This window comes from Poecilia formosa, unplaced genomic scaffold (genome assembly GCF_000485575.1).
Source record: "Poecilia formosa unplaced genomic scaffold, Poecilia_formosa-5.1.2 Scaffold68, whole genome shotgun sequence".
NCBI lineage: Eukaryota > Metazoa > Chordata > Actinopteri > Cyprinodontiformes > Poeciliidae > Poecilia > Poecilia formosa.
The window spans coordinates 962518-987127 of NW_006800007.1; the positions used below are offsets into that span (position 1 = coordinate 962518).

At 37.9% G+C, this 24610-nt stretch overlaps 1 protein-coding gene across 6 annotated transcripts in view; it reads left to right on the forward strand.

Annotated features, from left to right (window-relative positions):
* Positions 1 to 21953, forward strand: part of mbnl3 (muscleblind-like splicing regulator 3) — a 29014-nt gene extending 7061 nt beyond the window's left edge. For 3 of the 6 annotated variants that reach the window (XM_007555060.2, XM_016672968.1, XM_016672969.1), the window contains exons 2-7: positions 54 to 971; positions 10725 to 10889; positions 12505 to 12708; positions 12802 to 13041; positions 14476 to 14629; positions 20067 to 21953. In XM_007555060.2, coding sequence (XP_007555122.1) covers positions 798 to 971; positions 10725 to 10889; positions 12505 to 12708; positions 12802 to 13041; positions 14476 to 14629; positions 20067 to 20209 — 1080 coding nt within the window. In that variant the 5' untranslated portion in view covers positions 54 to 797 and the 3' untranslated portion in view covers positions 20210 to 21953. Of the gene's footprint in view, positions 1 to 53; positions 972 to 10724; positions 10890 to 12504; positions 12709 to 12801; positions 13042 to 14475; positions 14630 to 17649; positions 17742 to 20066 lie in introns of all 6 variants that reach the window. The other 3 variants (XM_007555061.2, XM_007555062.2, XM_016672970.1) reach the window with 3 other exon arrangements.
* Positions 21954 to 24610: the final 2657 nt, after the last annotated feature.

Consider the following 24610-nt stretch of genomic DNA (forward strand, 5'->3'; position numbering starts at 1 on the left):
TAGCAGTTTCCAGCCTAAACGGTCGCTTTTTCTCTGTTTTCTGCAATTCACAGTGAGACGGCAAGCAAAGACATGCAGCGGAGAGGTCAGTGAGGATGACAACAGAGGCAACGGAGACGGAGGGATGAGAAGCAGACTCGAGTAAGAGGAGGAAGCGGGACTCCAAAGTGCCTACAGTACGGTTTTGTCCTACAGCAGGAGAGAGGGCTCGGTGTGCGTTTGGCCTTGAATGGAGGCTATATTTTGTCCTGACAGCCACAAAGTCATCCATCCCACGTTGCTGAGCTGCAGTCCCCACATACCCAGAGCTGAGCTGAAGCTTTGTCTCGTCATTACAAGGACATTACGGGTGTAAGGTTCTGCTTTTTCCTCTCCGTCTGTCAGAGAATAACAACTACAACAGAGCTGCAGCGACTTCCTCTGCTCTGACCATGTTGACATGAATGTAAAAGAGACGCATCTGAGCGGACTACGGTGATGTTTCCTGAACGTTTTTCTTTCTTTCTCTTGAGACAGAGCTGGTCTCTGCTCCCAGTTAACCTCTGCTATCTCACCCAGTAAAACTTCAGCTGACAGTTTTCCCAGGAACAGCTAATAAACATCCCCCAAAATACTCCAGTCTGAAGGGACTTGCTACCTATTTGCTCTGAGGGAAAAATATTTTTGCTTTTTTTTCCCCAAGGGGATTTTTTTTCTCTCTCTCCCTTGAATCACTATTAGTCAGCCCTGCTCGCATTAGACCATTTTTTTCCATCCACTCGCTCCCACCCCTTGCTCAGTGTCTGTGAGCATCTCAGATGGCTGTCAGCATGACCATGGGACGAGACACCAAATGGCTGACCTTGGAAGTGTGTCGCGAGTACCAGAGAGGCACCTGCTCGCGGTCTGACACCGATTGTAAGTTTGCACATCCCTCCCGGAGCTGCCATGTGGAGAACGGCCGAGTCATCGCCTGCTTTGATTCACTCAAGGTAACAACGCAGCATCACACACGCATCAGCTCCTGCCGCATTACAGCTCGTTTGTTCCTCTGGTTCTGTGTCAGACACGTCGGCTTCAGTCGCGGCTCTTGATCGTCTGGGAAAGTTTATAGTACTCAGACCACATATTTACATACCCTCTAGAACATCCTTTTACTCTCTGTCTGACTTTAAATTTAACTATTTTGCTCCTGTTTTAAGTCAGGTTGGACTTGGGGATGAAACGATTAATCGGATTAATTGTGACTAATCATGAGTAATCAATTATTTAAACAAACTCTAGACAATCTTCTCACTGTCTGACATTAAATTGGATTATTTTTTTCCTGTTTTAGGTCAAATTGAAAATAGGGATGAAATGATTAGTCAGATTAATCGATTATTGAAATAAACTGACCTTAAATCCGATCATATTTTCTTGTTTTAAGTCAGGCTCGACTTAGAGCTGAAACGATTAATCATAACTAATCATCATTAATGAATTACTTAAATAAACTCTAGAACAATCTTCTCATTGTCTGACATTAACTGGATGGTTTTTTCCTGTTTTAGGTCAGGCTGGAATACAGGTTGAAACGATTAATCAGATTAATCGTTATTAATTGATTATTGAAATAAACTAGAACAGTATTTTTCTCACGGTCTCGCATTAAATTTGACTATTTTTTCCTGATTTAAGTCAGGTTGGATTTATGACTGAAACAATCAGATTAGTCATGATTAATCTTGAATAATCGGTTTTTAAAATAAACCGTAGAGCAGCTTTTGGCAGCATTGCCTTTTAAACTGTATGACTTGGATCAAGTGTTTAGGTTTTCCTTCGACAAGCTTCTCTCAATGCTGGAAGTTTGGCCCATTCCTCCTGACCGAACTGATGTATTTGATTCATGTTTAAAGGTAGCCTCGCTAGCCACACATTTTCAGATCTGCCCACAAATTATCTGTAGATCAGAGCTTCATGATGGCCTCCCCAAAACGTTGTGTTTGTTGTCCTTTAGCAGTGTTAGTCGTGGTTCATCTGGAGAGCCCATACGTGGCCAAGCGTGAACTTTCTGATTGATGTGAAGTTCTTCAATTTCTCCTGCAGCAAAACAGCCACACAGCATTATTCTGCCACCTCTGTGCTTCAAGCTTTATTTGGTCTTCCCAGTCTCGAAAGCAAATGTTGCAATATGCAATTAATTGCTTATTGGTTATCAATCCGTTTTATTTGTGGTTTCAGTTATAAGTGTTTATTATTCTTTCTTTATTTTATTACTTTGGATATTTAAAATATCTGCCAGTTCCAGTGTAAAGTGTTCTTTAATGATTGTTTATTGGTCATTGAGAGGGTGAACTAGCATTATTATGCCATTATCAATTTATTACTTGAAAATGGTCTGAAAACAATAATATTATAATTTATTGCAATAATTACTGGGACAGTTTATCATCCAGCAAAATGTTATTGTGGCAAATCTAAATAATGCTAATTTGCTTTATCCGGGAGCAATAATGATCCTGAATTAACAATAAAACATCTTTATATCATTTTATAATGTGCAATAGAGACTTTAACTTAACCACTGCTATTTATTTACATAGCTGGACTTTTGTATATCCTGTATAATTTTAGTATTATTATTTGCTTTGTTAATAATTTCTGCATTTTAATGTCTATACCTTGCTAAGTCGACTGCACACATTTTTTATTCTGTTGTTACTTTGTAAAAAGTGACTGACTAGATTTGATTAGATTTTAACTAAATTGTGGCCAAATGCTTCAACTTAAGTTTCATCAAACCTCATTACGTGCCTTCAAATATCTGGGCCTTTGTCTTTAATTTGTTTTTCTTGTTATAATTGTCTGGAGTATTGACTTCTTCCTCGCTGAATGGCCTTTCAGTTCATGCTGGGACTGGACCAGCTTTGGTTCTGGGGTTGATTTTCACTTTCCACATTAAATTTGCTCAATTCCTGGGACACAGAACCCGTCTTTTCCTGGAAGGTGCCATGTTTGTTTATTCACCTGGTGTTTGACCTGGACTTTTATATATGTGTTTGAACCAATGAGTGCATGACCTTCAGGCATCTGGACATCAAATCAAACTCGTTGAGGTCCATGATTCTTGAACTGACGTCTTGGGTAACTTTCATGATATCTCACAAAGAAGCAGCAACTTAAAGGTGTTGCCCATAACACCACATCCGTTTAACTCAACTGTTGTAAACTGACCTATCAGAAAAATATTTTTGTCAATATCTCAGTGTCTACCAAATATTAATAATTCTGGTTTTCATATCTGACTTAAAGCAGAAAGTTTTAATTTAGTGGCAGTAAGCAGTTTTTTTTATTTATACAAGAATGACGACAGATAAAACGGAAGTTTATGCTTCATTTCAGAGGAATATTTGGTGATCAATTTCATATCAGACTGACTGTAAATGACATTATTCATGACTAATTGTAATGAATGTTTCTCTTAAATACTGCTGTGGCAGGAGTAAGTCAACTTCAGAAATTATTTAAGTTTCGCAACTAATTTTATTGCTTTCAGTCTCATTTATTATAACTTTAGTATTTACAGAAAAATACATACATATTGGATTTTTGCTTTGCCATATAACAATTTTAAAAAATGTGTGTCCCCTTTAACAGTGTCTGAATAAATATGACAAATTGTCATATTTAAGTTTCATTTAACAAAAATAATTATTTTAGAACAAATTACAATAATCTTTGATTGGGAATTTTGCTGCCAAGTGATATTTTGTATATTGTAAATGATACTGTACAGGATGCATAAAAATATATTAGTACTAAAATAACAAGTGTGCAAAAACAGAACATTATGTTTTGAAGAACACTGAATATAGTTGCATGAGTTTCACCTAAAGAAGCACATGTTTAGGCTACATTTTCTGGAAAATACAAGGCAGGTTTTGCATGAAACATATTTTCACATGAAGTGAATTTGAGCCTGAAACTGTTTTCTCAGAAAACTGGCAGACTATAAAACATAGCTGTAATTAAATAGAGTTATTGCTTGTAAGTGCAGATAATTGAAGATGGAAACATGGATATTTTATGTATTTTATTTAAATGGTTTGTTGGGAGCAGAGTTGATTATAGAGTGGCTGTTTTTTTTGTGAACAATAAAGAGAAAATTGGAGGACTGTTTCTTTGATTAATGTGTGGGTAATGTCTTTTGTTTCTCGAATGGGAAGCATTGAAATGAAACTGAAAGCAGGATGCATGCTGTAAAAAGAAAAGCTCCATTTATCTGTCCTGATGTTTTAGGCCAATCACGCATTTCAAAAGGATGAATACACAATTAAAGATCATTCCCTGATGAATATAAGGAAAGTACAGAAAAAACAGGGTCTGGATGGTGGTGTGGTGGTTAGCATTGTCTGTTCACAGCCAGAAAGTCCCTGATTTAGATATAAAGTTTCCACTTTGTCATTGTTCCTGCTGTGGGTTGTGGCTGGTTTGTTTCCGCCATGTTTGCTAGCATGACGGAGAGTTTTTCTTGATATTTCTGTGCCTGTGTCCTCCCTGTGTTGGGCTGCTGACCTGTTGATGTTGCTGATGATGATGATAAACGTTGGGATTAGCTCCACTTTATAAAGGATAAAACTATATACAACAATCCAACATCATAGAAATAAAACCCATATGTTTCGCTGTTGAGTAAATTTAAACCTGTGAAAAGTGTCTAGGAGGTATCCTCTATAACCATCACTCTTTGTAAGACTCTCACTCCATTTATCTTGCCAAGTATATTTATCTGTAAGGGAAAATAACTAATCTATGTTTAGTTTTCATTGTTGAATTACTACGATAAGTTGACTTAAAATTAGGGATTTTTATGGCACTGATTGCGCCTATCTGACTGCAAAATATTTGTGTTTTTTATTTAAAAAAGAAATGGGATTATTTGTTTATTTGCATCTTTTCATGTATTTCTAATAGTAAATGAAGTTAATAATAGAATAATCAATAACTAAAATAAACTTTAGTTACAGCCAGGGCTGGATAATATGGCTGAAAAACATACCATAGTATAAGGGTTCATATCAGTCTATCAATAATTATTGAGTTTTTATTTTTGTTTTAAATATGTGAAGCTGTTGTATCGAGAGTTTTCACTTCTTGTCATTGTTTCTTATTTAAGGTAACCAAAGAGTGAGCGAGTTGATAGGTAACCAAAGAGTGAGCGAGTTGCTAGGTAACCAAAGAGTGAGTGAGTTAGTTGATTTCACCAACCTAGTTTAGCTGACTGTGAGAGCAGCTAAAGCCTTTCCTCTGCCTACATCCCCCAGAATGCTGTGCGGTTCTGGATCAAAGTTCAGTGAAATTATTGAATGTTCTATCAGATGTATATCGACCACTGTTTTTGGTTTTGTTTATTATTTATTTTTAGTTTATTGTCCATCCCCAGGTGAGGTTCTACAAATTTTAAGACATTCTTCTGGTAGAATTGCAATTCTATTCTGCTACAACTGTTATAACTACATTCTCATGATTAAACAATTTAAAAAATGTGTAACCTGGCCCTGACACTCCATTGTATAACTCACAGAAGGGATGATTGAATAATAAGCCACTTTTTGAAAACATTTTCTATCATTTGTAATTTATTTTTTTTAGAAAAGAAAGTAAATTGATTAAAATTGGATCTGGTATGAAAAAAAATAGGGATTTTATTTTTAAGTCATATCACCCAGCAACTTCTATGGTCTTCTGGTTATTTCTGAATGAGGGATTTGCTTTTGAGGGATTGTGATGTAAATGTTTTGTGAAAGAAACCATATACTAGTTATATAGTGTCTGTCAGTTTACTTTAGGTCTAATTTCAGGGAGTGCAGTAGAAAACGCCTTCTCTCCACTAGGTTGAGCTCAGTTGTTGAGAGTTTTCCTCTTTACTTCTTCAATTTTCTATGCCTGTACTTCAGTTGTGACTCATTGATAAGCATTTATCCTTCAGGCACAAACTTGGTGGGACTAAAGTGTCTAACCTCGGCTCTGGTTATTAAAATACTGCACTGCAGATACTAGCATAGCAACCAGCCTGGAATATACACATTTAAGCACCAAGCGTTGATCTGTTTAGTGATGCATTTAAATATTATATCTCTGAGTAGGAGGTGAAATACAGACTCCTAGACTCAAACATTAAAATAACATAACTTGCGCTGAAACTATTAACCTGATTAATGGTAATGAATTGATTAGTGAAATAATGACACTAAGTGAAAGCAGCTAGCTAGTAAGACATGCACAGATTCATGACAAGGGAAATATTTTAGCTTCATTCTTAACTTTGAAAATTAATTAATTGACCACGCGTGCAGATACTGAGTTAGCATCAGCAGCCGCCTCGTTCGGATCGGCTCTTCTGTCTCAGCTGTGAGAGCATTACAAACGTCATGGCCAAACGTTAGCGATTGGGTGAAATTTAAACTTCAGTGGAGTTCACGCCTCCAGGACGTAGTCGTTTCGAGAGTTCAGATCCTCTGGACGAAACAAAACATAGTTCTTATCAAATCACAGATTTGACTTTAATCCACATGCATATTTAACTCGATATTAGTGTTTTCAAGTAGAATGCATTATTTGAGCTAAGCGACCAATGCTAATGTACTGGTGATCTGCTTCTCCATCACTGCTGCTGCTGCTCTCTCCTCTCCTCCACCTGATAACCACAACATCAACACCGTACAGGAGTACAAGCCACTCCGGTTAGTGATAATAACTAACATTTTACGATAGCATCAGCTGAAAAAAGCCAGTTATTTTAGCCTCTAAACAGACGGTTGTTGTGATTCCCAGCCTCGTGAGGGATTTTTCTCAAAGCTTTTCTACAGCGAAGAATCGAGACCCAGACAAGGGGCTTTCTGTCTGAGTGCAGCTGCTGTCTCCTGGTTTATTGAGTTAGAATTTATTATTCAGCCATTTTTCTGTGTTATGTCCTACGGAGCAGAGGGGGGAGATGGAGAAGAGAGACAGAGAGAGGGGGCCTAGCAACAGCACAGGACTGAACACCCATTGGATAGTTTGATCTTTCTGAGTGGCATGGCTGTTTTTAGCACAGAGCAACAGCCTGGTTCTGTACCGGTTGCACAGAGGGAGCCGCTTCATATATATATATATACACCAAAGGTAGCGAGGAACCATTAAAAGCCTCATTTGACCGTCTTGGGAGAGGACTGAGGTTGGAGTCAGCTGAAGGTCGAACCAGCCTCTTCTTCATGAGGGCTGCAGTAAACAAACATTTCCGGAAACGGAGCCCTTAGCCTCGGTGTGTTTGATGATTACACTCAGCTGATTCTGTTTTTGGCCAACTGTGAAACACCTCTCTGTCCCCCATGGCATCGCTCTTTCCTCCCCTCCCTTCCACGTTAATTTTATGGATTTATCTGCTAATGGCTTCCCTCCCGTATGTGCCATCTCCAGGCCGACACAAGCCAACTGCTGTCATTCCCCGTTGCTTCTCCATTAGGTCTGTCGGCCCTGCCTGAATGGGCTTCAGCAAGAGGGAGGGAGGGAGGGAGCAGCTCTCCACTTAGTTCTTCTTACCTTGTTAGCTGGAGTGCTGCTGTCATCTCATGTGATTAGTGTGGAAATCCCGTTTGCCCATTATCAGACAGCAGATTCAGTTGCAATCTCAGATCTGAATGACATCACTTCTGTTCATATAGATTATCCTTAGTCTAGGCAGAGGGACGTGTTTCCATGTCTGACAGTCAGGTAGACTCAGTTTAAAGACCAAAACTGTAACATTTGTTACGTTTTTGGCTCCTGCGCTTCTCTCTCACATTGCACTGTATCAAACAAACCAAACTAATTGGAAAGACCTGTTCCCCTCCTTGCCTGTGGTGGCGCTGCACCAAGGACCACTGAAAGGAATGACACAAAAACCTCAGAAGAAACACTGAGCGCAACTTCCTTCTTCACAAAACATAAGCAAACTGGGGCATCAGCTTTTAGTGGTTGTCAGATTCCTTTTTGTCTTTGGCAAAAGACCACTAGCCGTTTCTACCGCTAGTGCTAAACTCACACATTGGTTTTTTATGTATTTACCCAGAATGGCCTGCGGTATAGGCTGCTTCCTGCTTTTGAACACGTCTCAAGTCAACTTGCATTCACATATGCATTTGAACCGCACCAGAGTTCACTTCAGCTGAACCAAACCGAGGTTTGTAGGAACTCTGGTCCGCATCAGAGTTTGATTACGCATTCACACATCCCCAAACGAACCGGACTGCCTGGCAAAAAGACTCTAGAGTTTGATTAAAGCGGACTAACTAAAACATTTCTTCCTCTAGCACTAGGCAGAGCCCCCAATCTGTGTCTTGTGAATTTATATTGGACTTTTCTTGGTTTATTTTAACAAAATGAACCACTAATAGTTGCCACATATCCTTTTCCACAGTTGCACTGCAAAAACACAAAATCTTACCAAGTATTTTTTTTTCCTTTAGTTTCTAGTGTGAATCTTAAACTTAAAATACGACGAAACTAACTTACAAGTAAGCAAGATATACGAGTTTGTTTTGAGTAAATAATTCTTGGAATACTGACAGAAATACCAGTTCCAACGGCTGATTATTTTACTTATTACATGGAAAAAATGTCGTGTTTCAAGTGAAAAAAATCTGCCAGAAAGCATTTTGCAATAAAGTGACCCAAAACCTATTACAACTGAGAATATATTTTTCCCACATTACCTGAAAAGTAGATGTTTCTTTTAATACAGGAAACATGCAAAATCCCTTTTATTTACGTTTGTATTTACAATGAATAACATCCATTTCCAATAAAAATAAATAAAAAAATAAATTGGAATACTTGGAGTATTTGCATGATATTAGTTTTCTTTGCATTTTTTTAGTACTTTTGAGCCAACCATTTTGACATAAAAGTTTGGACTCCTCTGACCGATGGCTCATTAAGCTTTACTGTGTACCTTCAGCTGTATAAAGGTGCACTTTTTATCTTCTTTTCTCCAGCTAAATAAACACTAAATAAAACCATCTGAGTTTTTCATGCTTTTATGTCTTAGATAAAGGCATAAAATGTGAGCAGCAGTCCCAGAGATTGTATTTATTAATCTCCCATTTCTCTCTTTTCTGTCAGTGTGCGGCCTTCCTCTGTGTTGCATAGCGCGTTGCCGTGGCAACCAAAAAAAGGAGATTCCTGACCTCTCCTCAGCACCGCTTTCCACAGGCTTCTTTCTCTCGTTTTTGTAGCCACATAACACATTGTGTGTCTGCCAGATCCCAAATTCAGACACTGATGCAGTTTATATTTCTAAGCGAACCATTACATCATTAAGAGACGCTTTTCTGTCCCCTCAGAGGTGGAGCAGGATTGCTGGGCTCCTGGGACTTTCTCTTCATTATTATCTCATCCCCAAGCACACAAGCACTGCTGACGCAAAGCTTGCTCGCATCTCGGCTGCGGGTGCTTGCGTTGGCCTCCGTATTGTCGGACCGTTTGTCACGCAGCTACAGGCTCACCTGTGTGTTTATTTTCTGATGTGAAAGGATTCTGGCAACGCAGACTCTGCAGTGTCTCCTGTTGTCATGCAAAGTCCTCCTGCATGGTGCTAAACCATTTTATGTGTCCCCATCCATCACTGTCAGATTACCCGCAATATGACCTCAGCTCATCGTCAGACTTTTTAATTTTCCCTTCCTTTAGTGCTGTCTTCATTATACGGCCCGGTTGATGCTCTGAGGAGGCAGATTAGCAGGTTTACTGCTTTTCTGCAGCGGTGGAGATGCGCTGTTGGCCCGGGAGTTAGAGGAAGACTGCAGTTTCTTCTCTAGCTGTGACGATCTGCAGCGTTCATGCAGCACTCTTCACCTTATATGTGTGTTTATTTCTGAACCCTGGGGGTTTAATTTCCTCCTGTGTTAGGATAGAAAATATAAACCTGGTTCAAATATCTATTAGATATTCTTGGTTTGAAAGTTCCCTGGTCTGACATTCATTAAAAATTCTTTTTTTCTGTCATTTTGATACATTTCTTGCATTAGAAAACCTGTAAAAATAAGCCAAACTCATAATAAGATATAATTGAGCCAGAACTTTTCTATGAAATTTTTTGTGCAATCAGAATCACTTAAATTAATCTCAAAATCCCAGAGATTTTTCTGTCAAATCTTTGACTTTTCAAATTCAGAAATTTCCACATGTTCTATTGCAGAAGATCTCTGAGGTTAATCTCAAATTTTCTTATTTTTTTTCTAGCGAATTTTCAACATTTCAAACTCAGACATTTTCAAGTTTTTTTCTAGATTAAATTCAACATTTCTGAGTTTTTTGGTGGAAATTTACTCCTCTTTTTTTTTCAATTTCTACAATGGCCCTAATACGCCTTCATACAATGGCAACTCACTGTTTTGATCACAGAGTATGACTTGACATCCAGTAAGTCTGCCATGTAGCAGCGGTAATAAATACTGCCACCTGCAGGTGGGAGTGAGTTTCACTTGAATCCAATGTTTTTGGCCATTTGTGCAGAAAATTTGCTGATTTTGTGTGAAATGATTGACTAGAAGGACTGATGAAAATACTAATGTAATTAAATTGTGCACGACTGAATTAAGTTCTAACAATAATTAAAAATTTCCAGCTTAATTTGAGAGTTCTGTGGTCGTTTGCATTCGTCAGCTTTGATCCATTTAGTTTCTCGCTCGTTTCTTTTCTTCCGCTCTCACCCTCTGCCTCCTCCTTTTCTGTTCCCTCCTCAGGGCCGCTGCACACGAGAAAATTGTAAATACCTGCACCCACCTCCACACCTGAAAACCCAGCTGGAGATTAATGGAAGAAACAACCTGATCCAGCAGAAGGCCGCGGCGGCCATGTTGGCTCAACAGATGCAGTTCATGCTGCCAGGAGCACAGCTGCAGCCGATTGTGAGCAGCTGAGAATAAAACACACATGAACTCTGACCAAGACGGATCTAAGATTTCTCTCGTAATGTGGTGCTTTTCAAAATATTTAGTTAAAGAATTCTCATTTTGCGCTGCTTTAATTTGCATTAATACTGATGCCTCAGCCTTTCTGAATAAATACCCACTTGTTCCTGCATATTCAACAACAGCTGGAGCAGTTTGAAGTCTAACAAATTTTAATGAAGTCAAATTACTTTATTGGCAAATCGCATGTAGTCCAGAAACCAAACGGAAAGCTTGAAGAGTTGAAAACTAAGATCATATTAAAAGTTTAATATTCATTTAAACAAAACATGTAGAAATTTATGATGTTTCAAAACTAGAACTGCATCATTCAGGATTGATTTTGTGAAACCTCGACATCCCAATACAAGATTTACCTGCTTTTGTTTGTGTTATTTTTTTTAGCTTATGTAAAATTTGTAACTGCTGTAAAACAAAGTTGAACTTATTTTTTAGGATTTTGTGGCTCTTGTGGGCTGGAAGTTATAAAGCTCAGAACATCGTGCTTTAATAATTTAGTCGCAGATTAGGTGGGATTACTTCTCTGATCTGACCTTAACTATGTTTTACTTTTTATTTTTTTCTTGAAAACAGAGACTAGAGCTTTTTTCTGACACAAGTTGGTAAATTTACACAGATGCAATGGCCTTCTGAATACATCCCACTGTTGTGGTATTTGTGGTATAATTAATAGTAGTTGTTAAATGTTTTAGACCTAAACCATTAAATATTTTTGTACATTCAGCAGCAAAGTTAAACTTTTTAAACATTTCTTAAACTGCATAGTTCAATGACGCTACAATAAAAGTTTCTTTTTAGTATTTTAAGCCATTTTGTGAAGGGATTCAACATGTTTTAGTTTCATTGATGTTGTGAGGGAACAGCTTGTTATACTCTAGTCTAAATAACTTTTTCCATCTCTGACTATTTTTAAATGCCTCACTGTTACAGACGATGATTCATTTTGAGGCTGCTTCACTCAGTAACATAATCTACTCCAAAGAGTGTTGTTGTTACCTCACCGTGGCACAACGATTATCAGTAGCTGCGTTTCCATTTGCCATGAAATTATGCAAAAACAAAATACAAGAGTTGTAAAATCACCAATTTCCCCAAAACGCTGCATAGGTAGCTGCTCCAAGAATAACGGGTTTGTGGCTCCAACGCCTGAATTAGACGCCAACGTCTCCTCTGATAGCTGATAGCTGATTCAGCGCCATGGCTGAATTATAAACATATATCATATATCGCTGCCAACATTTTTAATGACTTAACATGTGAACAGTCTCATTCACATGGAAACACCACAATTGTGAAATTATGGGTGTTTTTTGTTTTTTTTTACATTAACAGAATACAGATAAAGATTTGCGCAATAGAAACACAACAAGTGAGACGAGTAAATGTTTGAGTTTCTACCCAGGATTGATCAAGTTATCAACTGATTTCTCTACAGCAATAATGAACATTTTTATGTAATTTCAGGCTTCTTTAAACGCCTGAAACAATCAGAAACGCTTCATATTCTTTCTGCTTTGTTATAAACATTGTCTCTGGTTCCTTTCGCTTAAAGACAACCTTTCCAGTGACTCCATCCCTGGCAACGAGTCCCAGCATGGCGTTCAGTCCATATCTGAGCCACATGGGCCCAGCCATGGGCCTGATGCCGGAGCTGCTGCCCAGCACGCCCCTCCTCGTCCCCGGCAGTCCCACCAGCCTCACAGCGATGGGCAACGGCACCTCGGCGCAGAAGCACACTCGCACAGACAAGCTGGAGGTATGCAGCCCATGTGCAGTTGTTGCGTTTCTAAGTTTAGTCGAAGCTCGATGAAAGGGAGATGTTGACCGGCGTTCCCGGTGGCCCTGCCAGGTTTGCAGAGAGTTCCAGCGCGGCAACTGCACACGGGGCGAGAGCGACTGCCGCTACGCTCACCCCCTGGAGGCCGGCATGGTGGACTGCAGCGAGAACTCCGTCATCGTGTGCATGGACTACATAAAGGGCCGCTGCAGCAGGGACAAGTGCAAGTACTTCCACCCGCCGGCTCACCTGCAGGCCAGGATCAAGGCTTCACAGCACCAAGCAAGTCAAAACACGGCGTCCGCTCCCTTGGTGAGTTCCTCCCTGGAATGTGACAGGAAATACTTCGTCCTTGTGACCATGCAAGATGTTGAGATATTTTCTACCATTCTCTAAAATGTTGAGATAGACACTTGAACCTGAGTACAATAGTAACTAGTTTAATTTACTCAGTTACATTTACTTGATTAGCTTTTTGAAAAAAAATGTTTTAGGAATATCTTTACTGCTCTACATTCTTTACTTTTACTTGAGTAATATTCAAGTTGGGTAGTAGGTAACTACTTACATTTACTTTGGGTAACTTGGAGTAGCTTTATAGGGAAAAAATACTTTTAGGAGTACTTTACTGCTCTGTATGTTTTACTTTTGCTTGAGTAACTTCATTACAAAGTATCACTTCTCTTACTTGAGTAAAATTTCTGGATTTTCTATCCATTGTAAGTAATTTCACTGAACGAAGAACAAACTTGTTTTTTTTATTATCCAGAAATTCACCAGACACAGACACACACACTTGCAGTTTTTGTTAAAGTTTCATAAGCTTTATAATAAAAGAAATTAATTTATTTTGTATTTACGCTACCCATAAATACAGAATGTATAAATTTTTATTTGTGTTTAAAACATTAACATTTCCATATTATATTTTGATATGTCTGATTATGTAATTTTTAAATATCAAATGATTTATGTTTTGATCAGTTACTCAGTACTTCAGTAAACTTTCTACCAAATACTTTTTTTTATTATTCTTTTATTACTCATTTCTTGGACATCTACATTTTACTTTTACTTGAGTTAAAATATTTTGATGTATTGCTACTCTGGAGTAAAGGTTTTGGCTGCTCTACTCACCATTTTGTTCTATTCTATGTTTATACATTTCTTACTGACGTCGGTCCTTCGCTGTATCATTAAATCATAATAAATACTTATGCATTTCCAGCACATGTATGTAAACAAGAAACAAAACTTCCTGATCACTGGATTAAGATTATATTCTGTTTTTCTTGTCGTTTTTGTTGCCTAATGCTACGTACTGAATTTCTGCTTGCTGGTTGTGTCTATTTGACCCGACATAAATCAGAAATAGCTAAATATATCTCAGGGTCATGTTGTCGTTGCATCCTACAGCAGTTTAATCTCATGTGGATAATTTATTTTTGTTTTTCTCATTTTAGTGCCTCCTTTTGTGCAGTCAGAAGCAATACCCCTTTTGGAGAATAAAAACTTGCTTTTATTCTAATTTTTATTTGATGTTGGTGTGGTCCTGCATCCATTCAGTTCACATATTAGGTTACAGCGCCCCCTTGTGACTGTAAAAATGTTTATAATCTCCTCATGAGCCTTAGGAGAGACAACAGTACGGGCTTGGAATACATTTTAAGTATTTATATTCTGTACAAACAAAGTCTGTTGAAATCCTTTCAGTCTTTTTCACACTTTATTTCTCCACCTGGCCAGGCTTTAGCTCCAGGCGGCATGCAGTCGCTGCCAAAGAGGCCGATTTTAGAGAAGAGCAACGGCGCTGCAGCTGCAGTCTTCAACCCTAGCATGTTCCACTACCAGCAAGCCCTGGCTAACATGCAGCTCCAGCAACCAGCCTTCATCCCCACTGGTGAGTCTCTGGGTGCAGCAGCAACATCCGGGCCCAGCAGGCATGCTAAAGCAAAAACATCACACTTAAAAAAAACAAAGGAGGAGACGGACATGATATGACTGAAAAACTGTGACATTTATAGTATTTTAAGGTAACATCTCTTTTGTGACATCATGCAAAAGTAAAAATAATTCAACTGGTTTCCTGGTCTGGTTTCCTTTCCAGTGGGCAGTATGGCTTAAACATAAAATATAATCTTTTTTATACCAAATTTGATTTCTGATTTAAGTCAATGTTTGTTTCTCTTACTCTTTACCCTTAAAAACAACAGAAAATATCTTTTAAAAAACTGGTTTTTATTTCAATAATTCCCTCTGTAAGTTAAAAGTCAAAATAAATTGAAGCTGTAAAACGCGTTTGTCATCCAAGATGGTAATTCTCAAACTTACTGGTGAAAAAAAATTCAGATTTCACAAAAATGTAATCTTCCAAAACAGAAAAATATAAGTAATCAATTAAATCAATTTATTGCCCTGCCCTACTTTATGGATCCGTGAAGGTGCCAGCATTAAAGCATAAACGTTAAGGTAACGTCACGCCGCCATGTTGGTCAGGAACGGAGTCTCTGTCCCAGACATCAACGTGTTCTGGTGCTAAATTCATGTATTCACCCCGGAACATGAGGCAAAACGTCTGATGATTGGTAAAAAGTTATTTTCCATAATGAAATAACTTCCATACAAGCATGGACTGAAATGCCATTCAGCAAAGAAGAAGTTGTGAAACTAAAACAGAAATGCTTGGCCACATTTGTAGCAAAACGGGAATGTCACAGAAGACAATCTCTGAAGTACAGAGGTGGCAGCTTTGTGTTTTGTGGCCGTTTTACTGCAGGAGGGAGTTGAAAATTGAATCACGAGGAAAGAACAAAACATAACCCTAACTTATGGGCTTGTTTTGTTGCTCCAGCCCTGACCATGAACTTGTCTGTACACCAAAGTCCTGTGGAGTCAAATATGAAATCCTCTGACAGCTGAAAGTGACAGGTCATTTAAGCAAATAACCCATTGCTGCTGAAAATGAGACTCATAAAGTCTAAAGGTGCTTCTACTAGCTGTTTAGTTTTATTTTGAATTCTGGTGTTATCTTTGGTAAATGAATCGTCAAAGTGAGGAATTCACTTTATTCCTACAAGTATTCCCTCATCTGGGTTCATGCTGACCTGAGTTTTAGTGCCATTCCATTCATTTTTCTGGTTTAATATGATGTTGGTTGACACTTTGCAGCTATTCAAAAGGCTTTCCACAAGATTTTCTGAGTTTGTTTAAAGGTATATCTGACAATGAGAAGGTCTGGCTTGCGGTGTCCACTTTAATTCATCTTCAAGTTGCTCTAATATGCAGGCCAGACTCTCTCATTGTCTTTAGTTTGTGCTCTTGTAGGAACATGAAGAGCCCATCCCCAAACTGCTCCCTCAAAGCGGGGAGCATAAAATTCTCTAAAGAAACATTGGTAAGCTGCTCCTCCTTTGATGCAATGCAGCCGGGCAAGTGCTGCTGCCAGACGAGGCTCGCCCATGCCATTGTCAGACTGAAGCAAGCTTCGTCACGCCAGGGAACACTCCTCCATTCCTCTACAGTCCAGAGCCTCCCAACTTTAATGACCTGATGATGTAAGGGTTGGATTGAGCAGCTCATCTGAAGATCCTTAACTAACACCACTAACAGCTGGAGCTGAAATATTTAGGGTGCATTCACTCCAGCCCTGTTTAGAAAGTTTAGAAAGTCTGGTTCGCTTGTGGAGGTTTGAATGCACAGTCAAACTTTAATTTGGGCCAAACAAGCAAACTCTGGTCCGTCTAAAAACCTCGGTCTTGGTTTGGTTGAAGTGAACTCTCTTCGGCATGTATGAATCCCAAGCAGACCGGAAACCACTCCTAAAGCAGGAAGTGGACTACAGCGGCAGCCGGGGATTCTGGGTAAAAACAACCAAAACAAACATTGAGTCTAGAGCTAGCAGGAGAAATTGCTTGTGGTTTTTTACCAAAGACAGAAGAGAAATTCTACAACTGCAAAAATCTGATGCAACTCCATTTTTGTTTGCATTTCTAGAAGAAGGAAGTGTCTTCTTTACAGGTTTTGTGTTGTTTCCTTCGTTGGGTTTTGGTGCAGCGCCCCCACAGGCGAGGAGGGGAACAGGTCGTTCAAAGTGTTCGGTTGGTTTGACACAGTGCAGTGATAAAGAAAACCACACAAGCTACAAATGTAACAAATGTTGCTATTTTGGTCCCCAATGGAACTGAATCTTCGTGAAAACACCGTTACTAGCGATGAGATTTAACAACTGGACTTATGCAGCATCCTATGATAATCAACACTATAGATAACATTTTCACACAGCAGACAAATGTGATGCATATCCGACTTTTTCACAGCACTTTGAACGGCTCAATTCGATATTTTCATTCCCCAAAAAATCTGATTTTTCCCACTTCCATGTGTAACACTAAATTGGATGCTTATCCATGTGTTTTCAGATCTGATTGTAAACGTTCTGTCTGCAGTCTGAATTAAAGTTCCCATGTTTTATTTTATCCAACTTTACTGACGTGAGACATGCATCATAATTCTGCAACAGAAGAAGCCAAACAGACAATCCTTACATTGTCTTCTAGCTGAAAATTTGTATTTTTAATGGCTCTTTTCCATATTCATACCCAGTTCATTGAATACAATTATCAGATTCTCCAGTCTGATCAGATTGTATGGTCGTGTGCCTCCTTGTTTGGTTAACTATTTGTTTGTTAGTATTTTATTTGATAAGTGGTTAGCTAATGAAATATGTATTTTTCTTTCTCTTCTTTTGTTTGCATGTCTCCTGATATCCGTTTAAACTCACCTTCATCACTATCCCATGTTTTTCTTTTTTTTCTTTTATTCTGCACATTTTGCCATGATAACCATATCATTCCTGTTCCTCCTCCCTCCCCTCCCTCATTCCCCGTCCTCTGTCTTTCGTCTGACTCGCCTGAATTAAAGTTCCCATGATGCACGGTGCCACCTCCACTGTTTCGTCGGCCTCGACCCCCGTCACCAATGTTCCTTTCGCTGAATCCGCCGCCTCAAATCAGGTTTGCTCTTTCATTTCAGTTCTGTTTTATTTTAGCTCTGTAGCTCACTGTCTCTTTTTATTTAGTCGGTTAAAGAAACCATCTGCTTGTACTGAGTTCTGTTCACATTTCATCTGTCGTCCCTTTTTAGTCTTTTTGTCAGACGAGCCAATTAAAACAGGAAATTCTGAAAGTGGGAAACTATTTTATCAGGAAGTCTCTTAGATTTTTTTTAACCACATCACATCTATCTTACTCTGTGACCTAACAGGCTTTCATTAAACCTCAGCAGAAATGTTGCTCATTTTCTCGGGAAACGACATCTTTTAGTTGATGTAGACTTTCGATTCTTTGCTTCATCTTATCAAGATTTGCCTAAATTTAAAGCAACAATCTTAATCTTAACTCTTGAATGATTCTCTTTGTTCAAAATGTTCTCTAAAAATCTCCCAGCCCTCCACAGAACATCTCTATTTAAGCTGAGATTAGGAGTAGTTTTATTTATAAAAATAAAAAAGTGAAAACCAGGTAGCATTTTCTTTCCACTACCTCGTGTCTGTGGCTGGTTTTGACATGAAATCCTAAGAAAATACATTAAGGTTTGACTTTGTTACGTGATAAAATCTGAAAAAATTCAACGATAGGGAATACTTTTGCACGGCAGTACACATTGTCTCTAAAATAAAAGTGAAATCAATCAATTACAAAATGGATTTTTACTTTTATCTGCCTGCTTAATTAATTAAAATTATTTCTAAATCTAAAACTATATTATTGTCCAAAAGTTTAAGGATGAGTAGCTGCATTTTTTAAAGCGTTCTTGATCTATATTTCTCTAGGTTTTCTGAAGATCTTCCAAGAGATTTCTTGGAAGATCTTCAAATCATGTCCTTTTATCTGACATTGTTGTGAGTATGTTGTAGTTATGACTACTAATATAAAAAGAGGAAGTGTAACTAAGGGCCATCATTCTTCCTCATCGTTCTATCAACCGTCGACTGTATGCCAAGAAAAAACTGTTTTTAAAATAATGTTCTTATTAAAAGCAGGCTTTAATAACAAGACCCAAGAATCCTGTTTAGCATCTTGACTCATTTGTTGTATGTAAGCAAAAGTGACTCATCACTTGAGTTTGGGGCATTTTTATGCTTGAATTAATTCATTTTGCAAACCAAATTAATTATCTGTAATGGCTCAAGTACTGGACTGGATGGGAATAAAAAGATAGCAAAAGTTATACATAAGAAAAGATCTATAGAAATATGTACACCACTAAAAATCCAAAGCGTATTAGTCAAAAAAGCACAAGTCACTCAGATTTGGTTGAAAAAGTCACAATGATTAACTTATAACAGTCGTCTGTTCCACCCTTGACTCTGACTGCACATCTAAACAGATTTCTCTACAGACGTTGCTGTCAACTCTCCACAACAGGTGATCACTATTAGTTGTGATTTATTTTTATCAGCTTCCTTTGTTTCTGTATTGATTTTGTGATGATCCTGTCACCTCCTGTTCCTGTAAAGACTTTTAAAATCGGTCCATAAACGGCTCCATCCATTATTACTTCCACAAAAAGATTTGCTGCTGTGTGACGTTTAAGTTCCTCTTCTACAGATGTGGGTCGCTTTTGCATTGTAAAACATTCACACAGACTTCTGTGAAAAACATTCACACAGAAGTCTGAATACAGTTGCGCCATTCAGCAGTATGAACAATAATGCAAAAAAAAAATCTGATTTCAACAAAATCTTGGAAATAAGCATCAAGACCTGCTGTGTGAACGTAGCCAAAGGGTTCAGAGCGTTTCTTTGGTTCTGCCACCGTGACTCTTCATCTCAGTGTATCAAGTTTTCTTTCGTAATATTTTGTCGATATTCCACTAATGTAAAAAAAATCCCCACAATTTCACAATTGTGGTGCTTCCATTAAATAAGAAACACAATTAAAATCACACTTGAATAAAGGTAATCACGTTTATTCAACGTGATTGGTATTCCTACCACTTCCTGTCATCTTCTTTGTCTTTTCCGGGTGTTGATCATGTGACTCATGTGATGCGAAAAAAAGACAATAATTTCGATACAGCTGAAAAACCACCTCCTCCCTGCTCAAAACCTGTTTATCAAAAAACTTGATTTTTATTAAAATTGCCATGTCTCCATTAAGCAAATTTAATCTTGTAACTCCAGTTTGTGTAACTAAAAGCTCCATGGAAACTCATTGCTGCACTTACAGGAAACCAGCCAACACCAGTGTGACCAGCAAGTGCAGTTAAAGCTTCAGAAATGCACATAATCACTAAATCTCATTGCTCCCCGTTTCTTTGCTCTCTGCTTCTTTCAGTAGACTCCTCCGAGCTTCTGACCCCCGACCCGATGGAGCTGCAGTGCGTTCCCATGGAAAACCATTTCTGCCCCGTCCCCAAACTGCTGGTGGCGGCTCCAGTGGGAATAAACTCAGTAAGCCTTTCACGAAACCCCAGTTAGAGTCCCTGAAAACCTGCAGCTCTGCAGCAAACATGTGCCTCGCCCACAGTGCGCACCGACCAAGTGTCGGTGTGAAACGTCTTATACAATGTTTATAAAATAAAATAAAATTAAAAAAGCTGCAATGGTTCACGCAATACAAGCCTGAACTCAAAACTGCTTCACTGCAGCCGTAACGATGCATCCTGACGTGATGAGCAATAGAGCTCCCTCGTTCTGACAGCCATACACACACCACACCTTAAACGTGTGCACACACACACACACACACACACACATTCAAGACTCGAAGCCCTTTATGGGTTGCAGCCATTACCTGAGGCAGCCCAACACACCTGACTGATCCAAAGTAAGAAAAGTTCATTCTGGATACTCAGAACATTGGAGCTGCAAACGGACCTGCTGCTGGTCTTCAACCATGACTCGTTTTAAAAATGAAAGAATGTTTCATAACATGTGAACATTTATGTTTCAAGACGGCTACAAATCTCATATGTGTTGCACCATGTGTTGTATATCATCCAGTTTATTCTCATCCGATGCCTGATGAAACGTCAGAAAGAAGCTGTTAATTTGTTTGTGCCTTTGAGTTTGTCCTGCTGAGCTGCAGAGAAGACCTGGTTTCTAAAAAGGATTTTTTTAAAAACTAAACAGCAATGATTAAAGAGATGTCCACATGTGAAATTAAAGGCAATACCAATTTCAAGTTTGCTGCATATCAGCGAGTAGCTGCTAGCGGAGGACGATTGTATTAAACAGCAAAGGTTTATTTGCAGGATTTAAAGGTTTTTGCCTGATTTTAAATATTATTATCTGGATTAAAGCAGCAAACGAGGCATCATTAAACATGTAAAATTAGGTTACATTCAGTATAACTTATAGAGGCAGATGGGAGGTTTTCTGACCCCCTTCACACCAGATTAAGACGAGCCTACTGTAAACCATTTGGGACAAAATTCAATCCAGGGCCGGCCCTAGGTTTTTTGGGGGGCCTAAAGCAAAAATTTATTTGGGGGCCCCTTACCATTACAGGAATTTCAATCCAGATTTGGTGTAATCTGGGAGAGAAGACAGAGTTTAATTGTCTGACCTTTAATTCAATCCAGGATAATTATATCATTATTATGTATGGACAAACCAAGACAAACGGAAAGTAAAAATTTTACTTTTAGCATTAATTTGTGACTGTAACACAGCAATTAAACTATAAAGATTATTTTTGCAAAGTTCTTTAGATCAGGTCCGTTTGCAGATGTAAATATATTAATTAATCTATCCTGAAACCAAATTAAAGAATGAAAACAATCTTACTAATAAAATATAAAAAGCACATCTCTTGCCAGTTTGCAGAATCGCCCTGTATTTTTTAAAAGGTGGAAATGCATTTATAGGTTGAGAAGAAATGTTGAGCGTCAAAAACTAATCAGAATCAGCTAATTCTGATATTGATGTTTTTTTTCATACAAGACAATTTGAAGGAAAATCAGGCTTTCCAACACCATAAGCCTAATCGCTAATGGAGAAATATTTGACCTGAAAATAATTGCAGACCACAAAAAGTGTAATTTTGTCCAAATTTAAACGCAAAATAATTGTATTGCCAATATTTTAATGTATTTTACCTGTTGAACTATAAAGTAAATGGCCATACTTTAATAAAACCAACAGTAGTGTCTAATTTTAGTGGAAAACTGATCTTTGTAGATTTGAGGCATGAGAAAATGTTTTACAGATTTTAATTAGTTAAAAAAAAAAGGCATTTTCAAATTTTGAGTGAAATATTTTGTTTTTTTATTTGATTTGTTTTTTATTTGGTTTGGAAAAACATTTACCAACTAGAAATGCAAGTTTATATTTAAAACAGTTGCCATATTTATCCTAGTTTTAAAGAATAGATCCAACCACGTCTGCTTTTGAGGAAAAGGTGCCAACTATGAAATTAAAATGAAAGCAAAAACATTACCAATACTTTGTGATATACCTAACATTTACTATTTCATGAAAATTATAGTTTGTTAGCAAAAATCTCATCCAAAATGCTAAAATGTGTCCATTGATATCGACTCTGTGAGCTTTTGAGGCCAAATTTGTACCAATGTTTAGTTTAAATTGGAGCCAGCAACAAGCACAAATGAGGATAGACACAATTTGGAGGTGGTGCGCCCCTTGTCACAACTGGCTGCAGTAGCTTAGTGAAGAGGCCTATTTGCTAGCATGAATTGATGCAGCAAGGTAAGATCTTTAAAACACTTTTCTGCCAGTAGCGTCACAATAACGCTGATGATTTTAACCATCATGTTCTAAATTATATCCTCCTTACCAATCCCACAATACTGAGCGTCGATGTCCGATCTTAGTCCAGTGTGAAGGGGGGATTCGGACTGTGGTCTCGAAAAACAAACTGCCTTAAATAATGTTCTACCTTTGGGGGCCTGTCTCTAGTTCTGGATCAGACCACTCTACTATTAAAAGTTTCTTGTCGGATCTGTTCTGTTTGTGAGGTTTTATAGTGCAACAACTAAAAAGAAAGGGTTTGTTAGTTTTCATTCTTTCAGTATTTCATTAAAATAACTCATAATTGTTTCTGTCTTCTACATAAATCTTATAATAAATCGATTATAATCCTGAGTCAGCTCAAATATTGCAAACTGTTAACACTGACGTTTTCTTCCCATCTGATGTCAGCCATTGCACAAGGCGGAAGCTGGATCTGTTTCCTAATGTTGTGCCTAAAGTCTGTATATGCAAGAAGTTGCCCATTTATCGCAATACCCAAGTTAATTCCTCCAAATGATGTGCAAATGTTGAACGCAGAGATCCATCTTAAAAAAGAAATTTCTTTGTGGTATTATTAGTTTTATGCTGCTTTTTAAGTAAATAAGTGGCACAAGATTTATTGTTTAAAGGCACTTCAGGGAGAAATCTTAGAACTTGAAAATGTCGTGTCCGACTTTATATCATCACCTTTTCTACTGCTGTGTCCTTTCTGTCAGAAGTCGTCAGAGCTGAATGAAAAAGGATTAGAAGAGGTAGGAAATGGAAGAAATAAATCAGACGTTAGGGGTAAAAAAAAAAATACAAACACACCTGTTATTTTCACTGAAATGAACTGCTTTCTTTGTCTGTGAGACTGAACTTGGAAAAGTGGGCGGAAAGCATTTTCATTCTAGTTCAAATGTGCCTCTTTCAAGTCTCCTTAAAACATCACTGTCGAAACACTGTAAGAACTACGAGTGCTCAAAGATGCATCGCTCATTTAGTATGTTGCTAATGTTGTACGAAACCACGTCTAGTTTCTTCTCAGAGACAGCTGTGCTGTCTTATTGTCAGTGTAATAAGTACATAAACCAGTGAGGTGAGTGGTGGGGGCAAAATGTGAGAAAATGAATTTCACACAGATTTAGTTGGTTTTCAGTGCTGCAGATGTTCCAGCATTTCCATTTTAGAATAATGTTGATGTGTTGTGAATGTACCTAATGCAAAAACTATACATGTGCCCCCCTGAACGACAGGCATGCTGAAATGTTACTATCACCATATATAAACTATTTCAGAGGTACCATGATGATACTGTGTTAAGATGTATAGAAATGTATGTATTGTTATATAGATTTATATTTAATGTCATTACGTGGTGTGGCTACAAACAGAAATATTTTTCACCTTTAGAAAATTTAGATCAGACTTGTGCTGTTTGAGGTGCAAATGCAGCAGAAAATAATTTCTTTAGAGAACACAAATTATAAAGACGTAAACAGGTTATGTATCTGTAAGAAACTTTTTTGGAAATGTGTCCAAAGTTTATTTCTGTCAACTCACAACGTCTCTCTTTGAACTTTGCTTTGCAGGTCAGACTTTAATTAAATGTTTAATTGCCAAAAGTAAGACTAAATTTAAATGTGAAGTTGTGGATGCTCAAAAACTTACATGCATCTTTACAAACTTATGTATACTTGTAGGTCTAAAACTTCATTTCAAGCATGTCTTCTTTGGTTGGCCCCGTATTTAGTGGAGCTTGTTTTTTCCATGTTTTTAATGTGGGAAAAAGGTGCACTAAAAACAAATCTGCATATTTAATAGACAAAGAGAAAGTCAGTGTGGCACACTTAATTCTAACATAAAATTCAGTTCATCCCTCTGTAGCTTTCACATTCTCCATTCATCCACTTTTTTCTCTTTTTTATTCTTCCTTTTCCTTTCCCATCTTATGAGGGAAGATGACGGAGAAACTGCAGCAAAACTGCAATTTCCTTCTGGTTTTTAGCCCCTAAACACTGAATTATGCTTATTAGTTTTCCACATTTACATTTAACAGAGAAACACAGACTATCAGTAAAAAATGTTCAGTAAATGTTTCTAATTTTTAATTAATATGTTTTAATTAACTTGGAATAAGCTGAC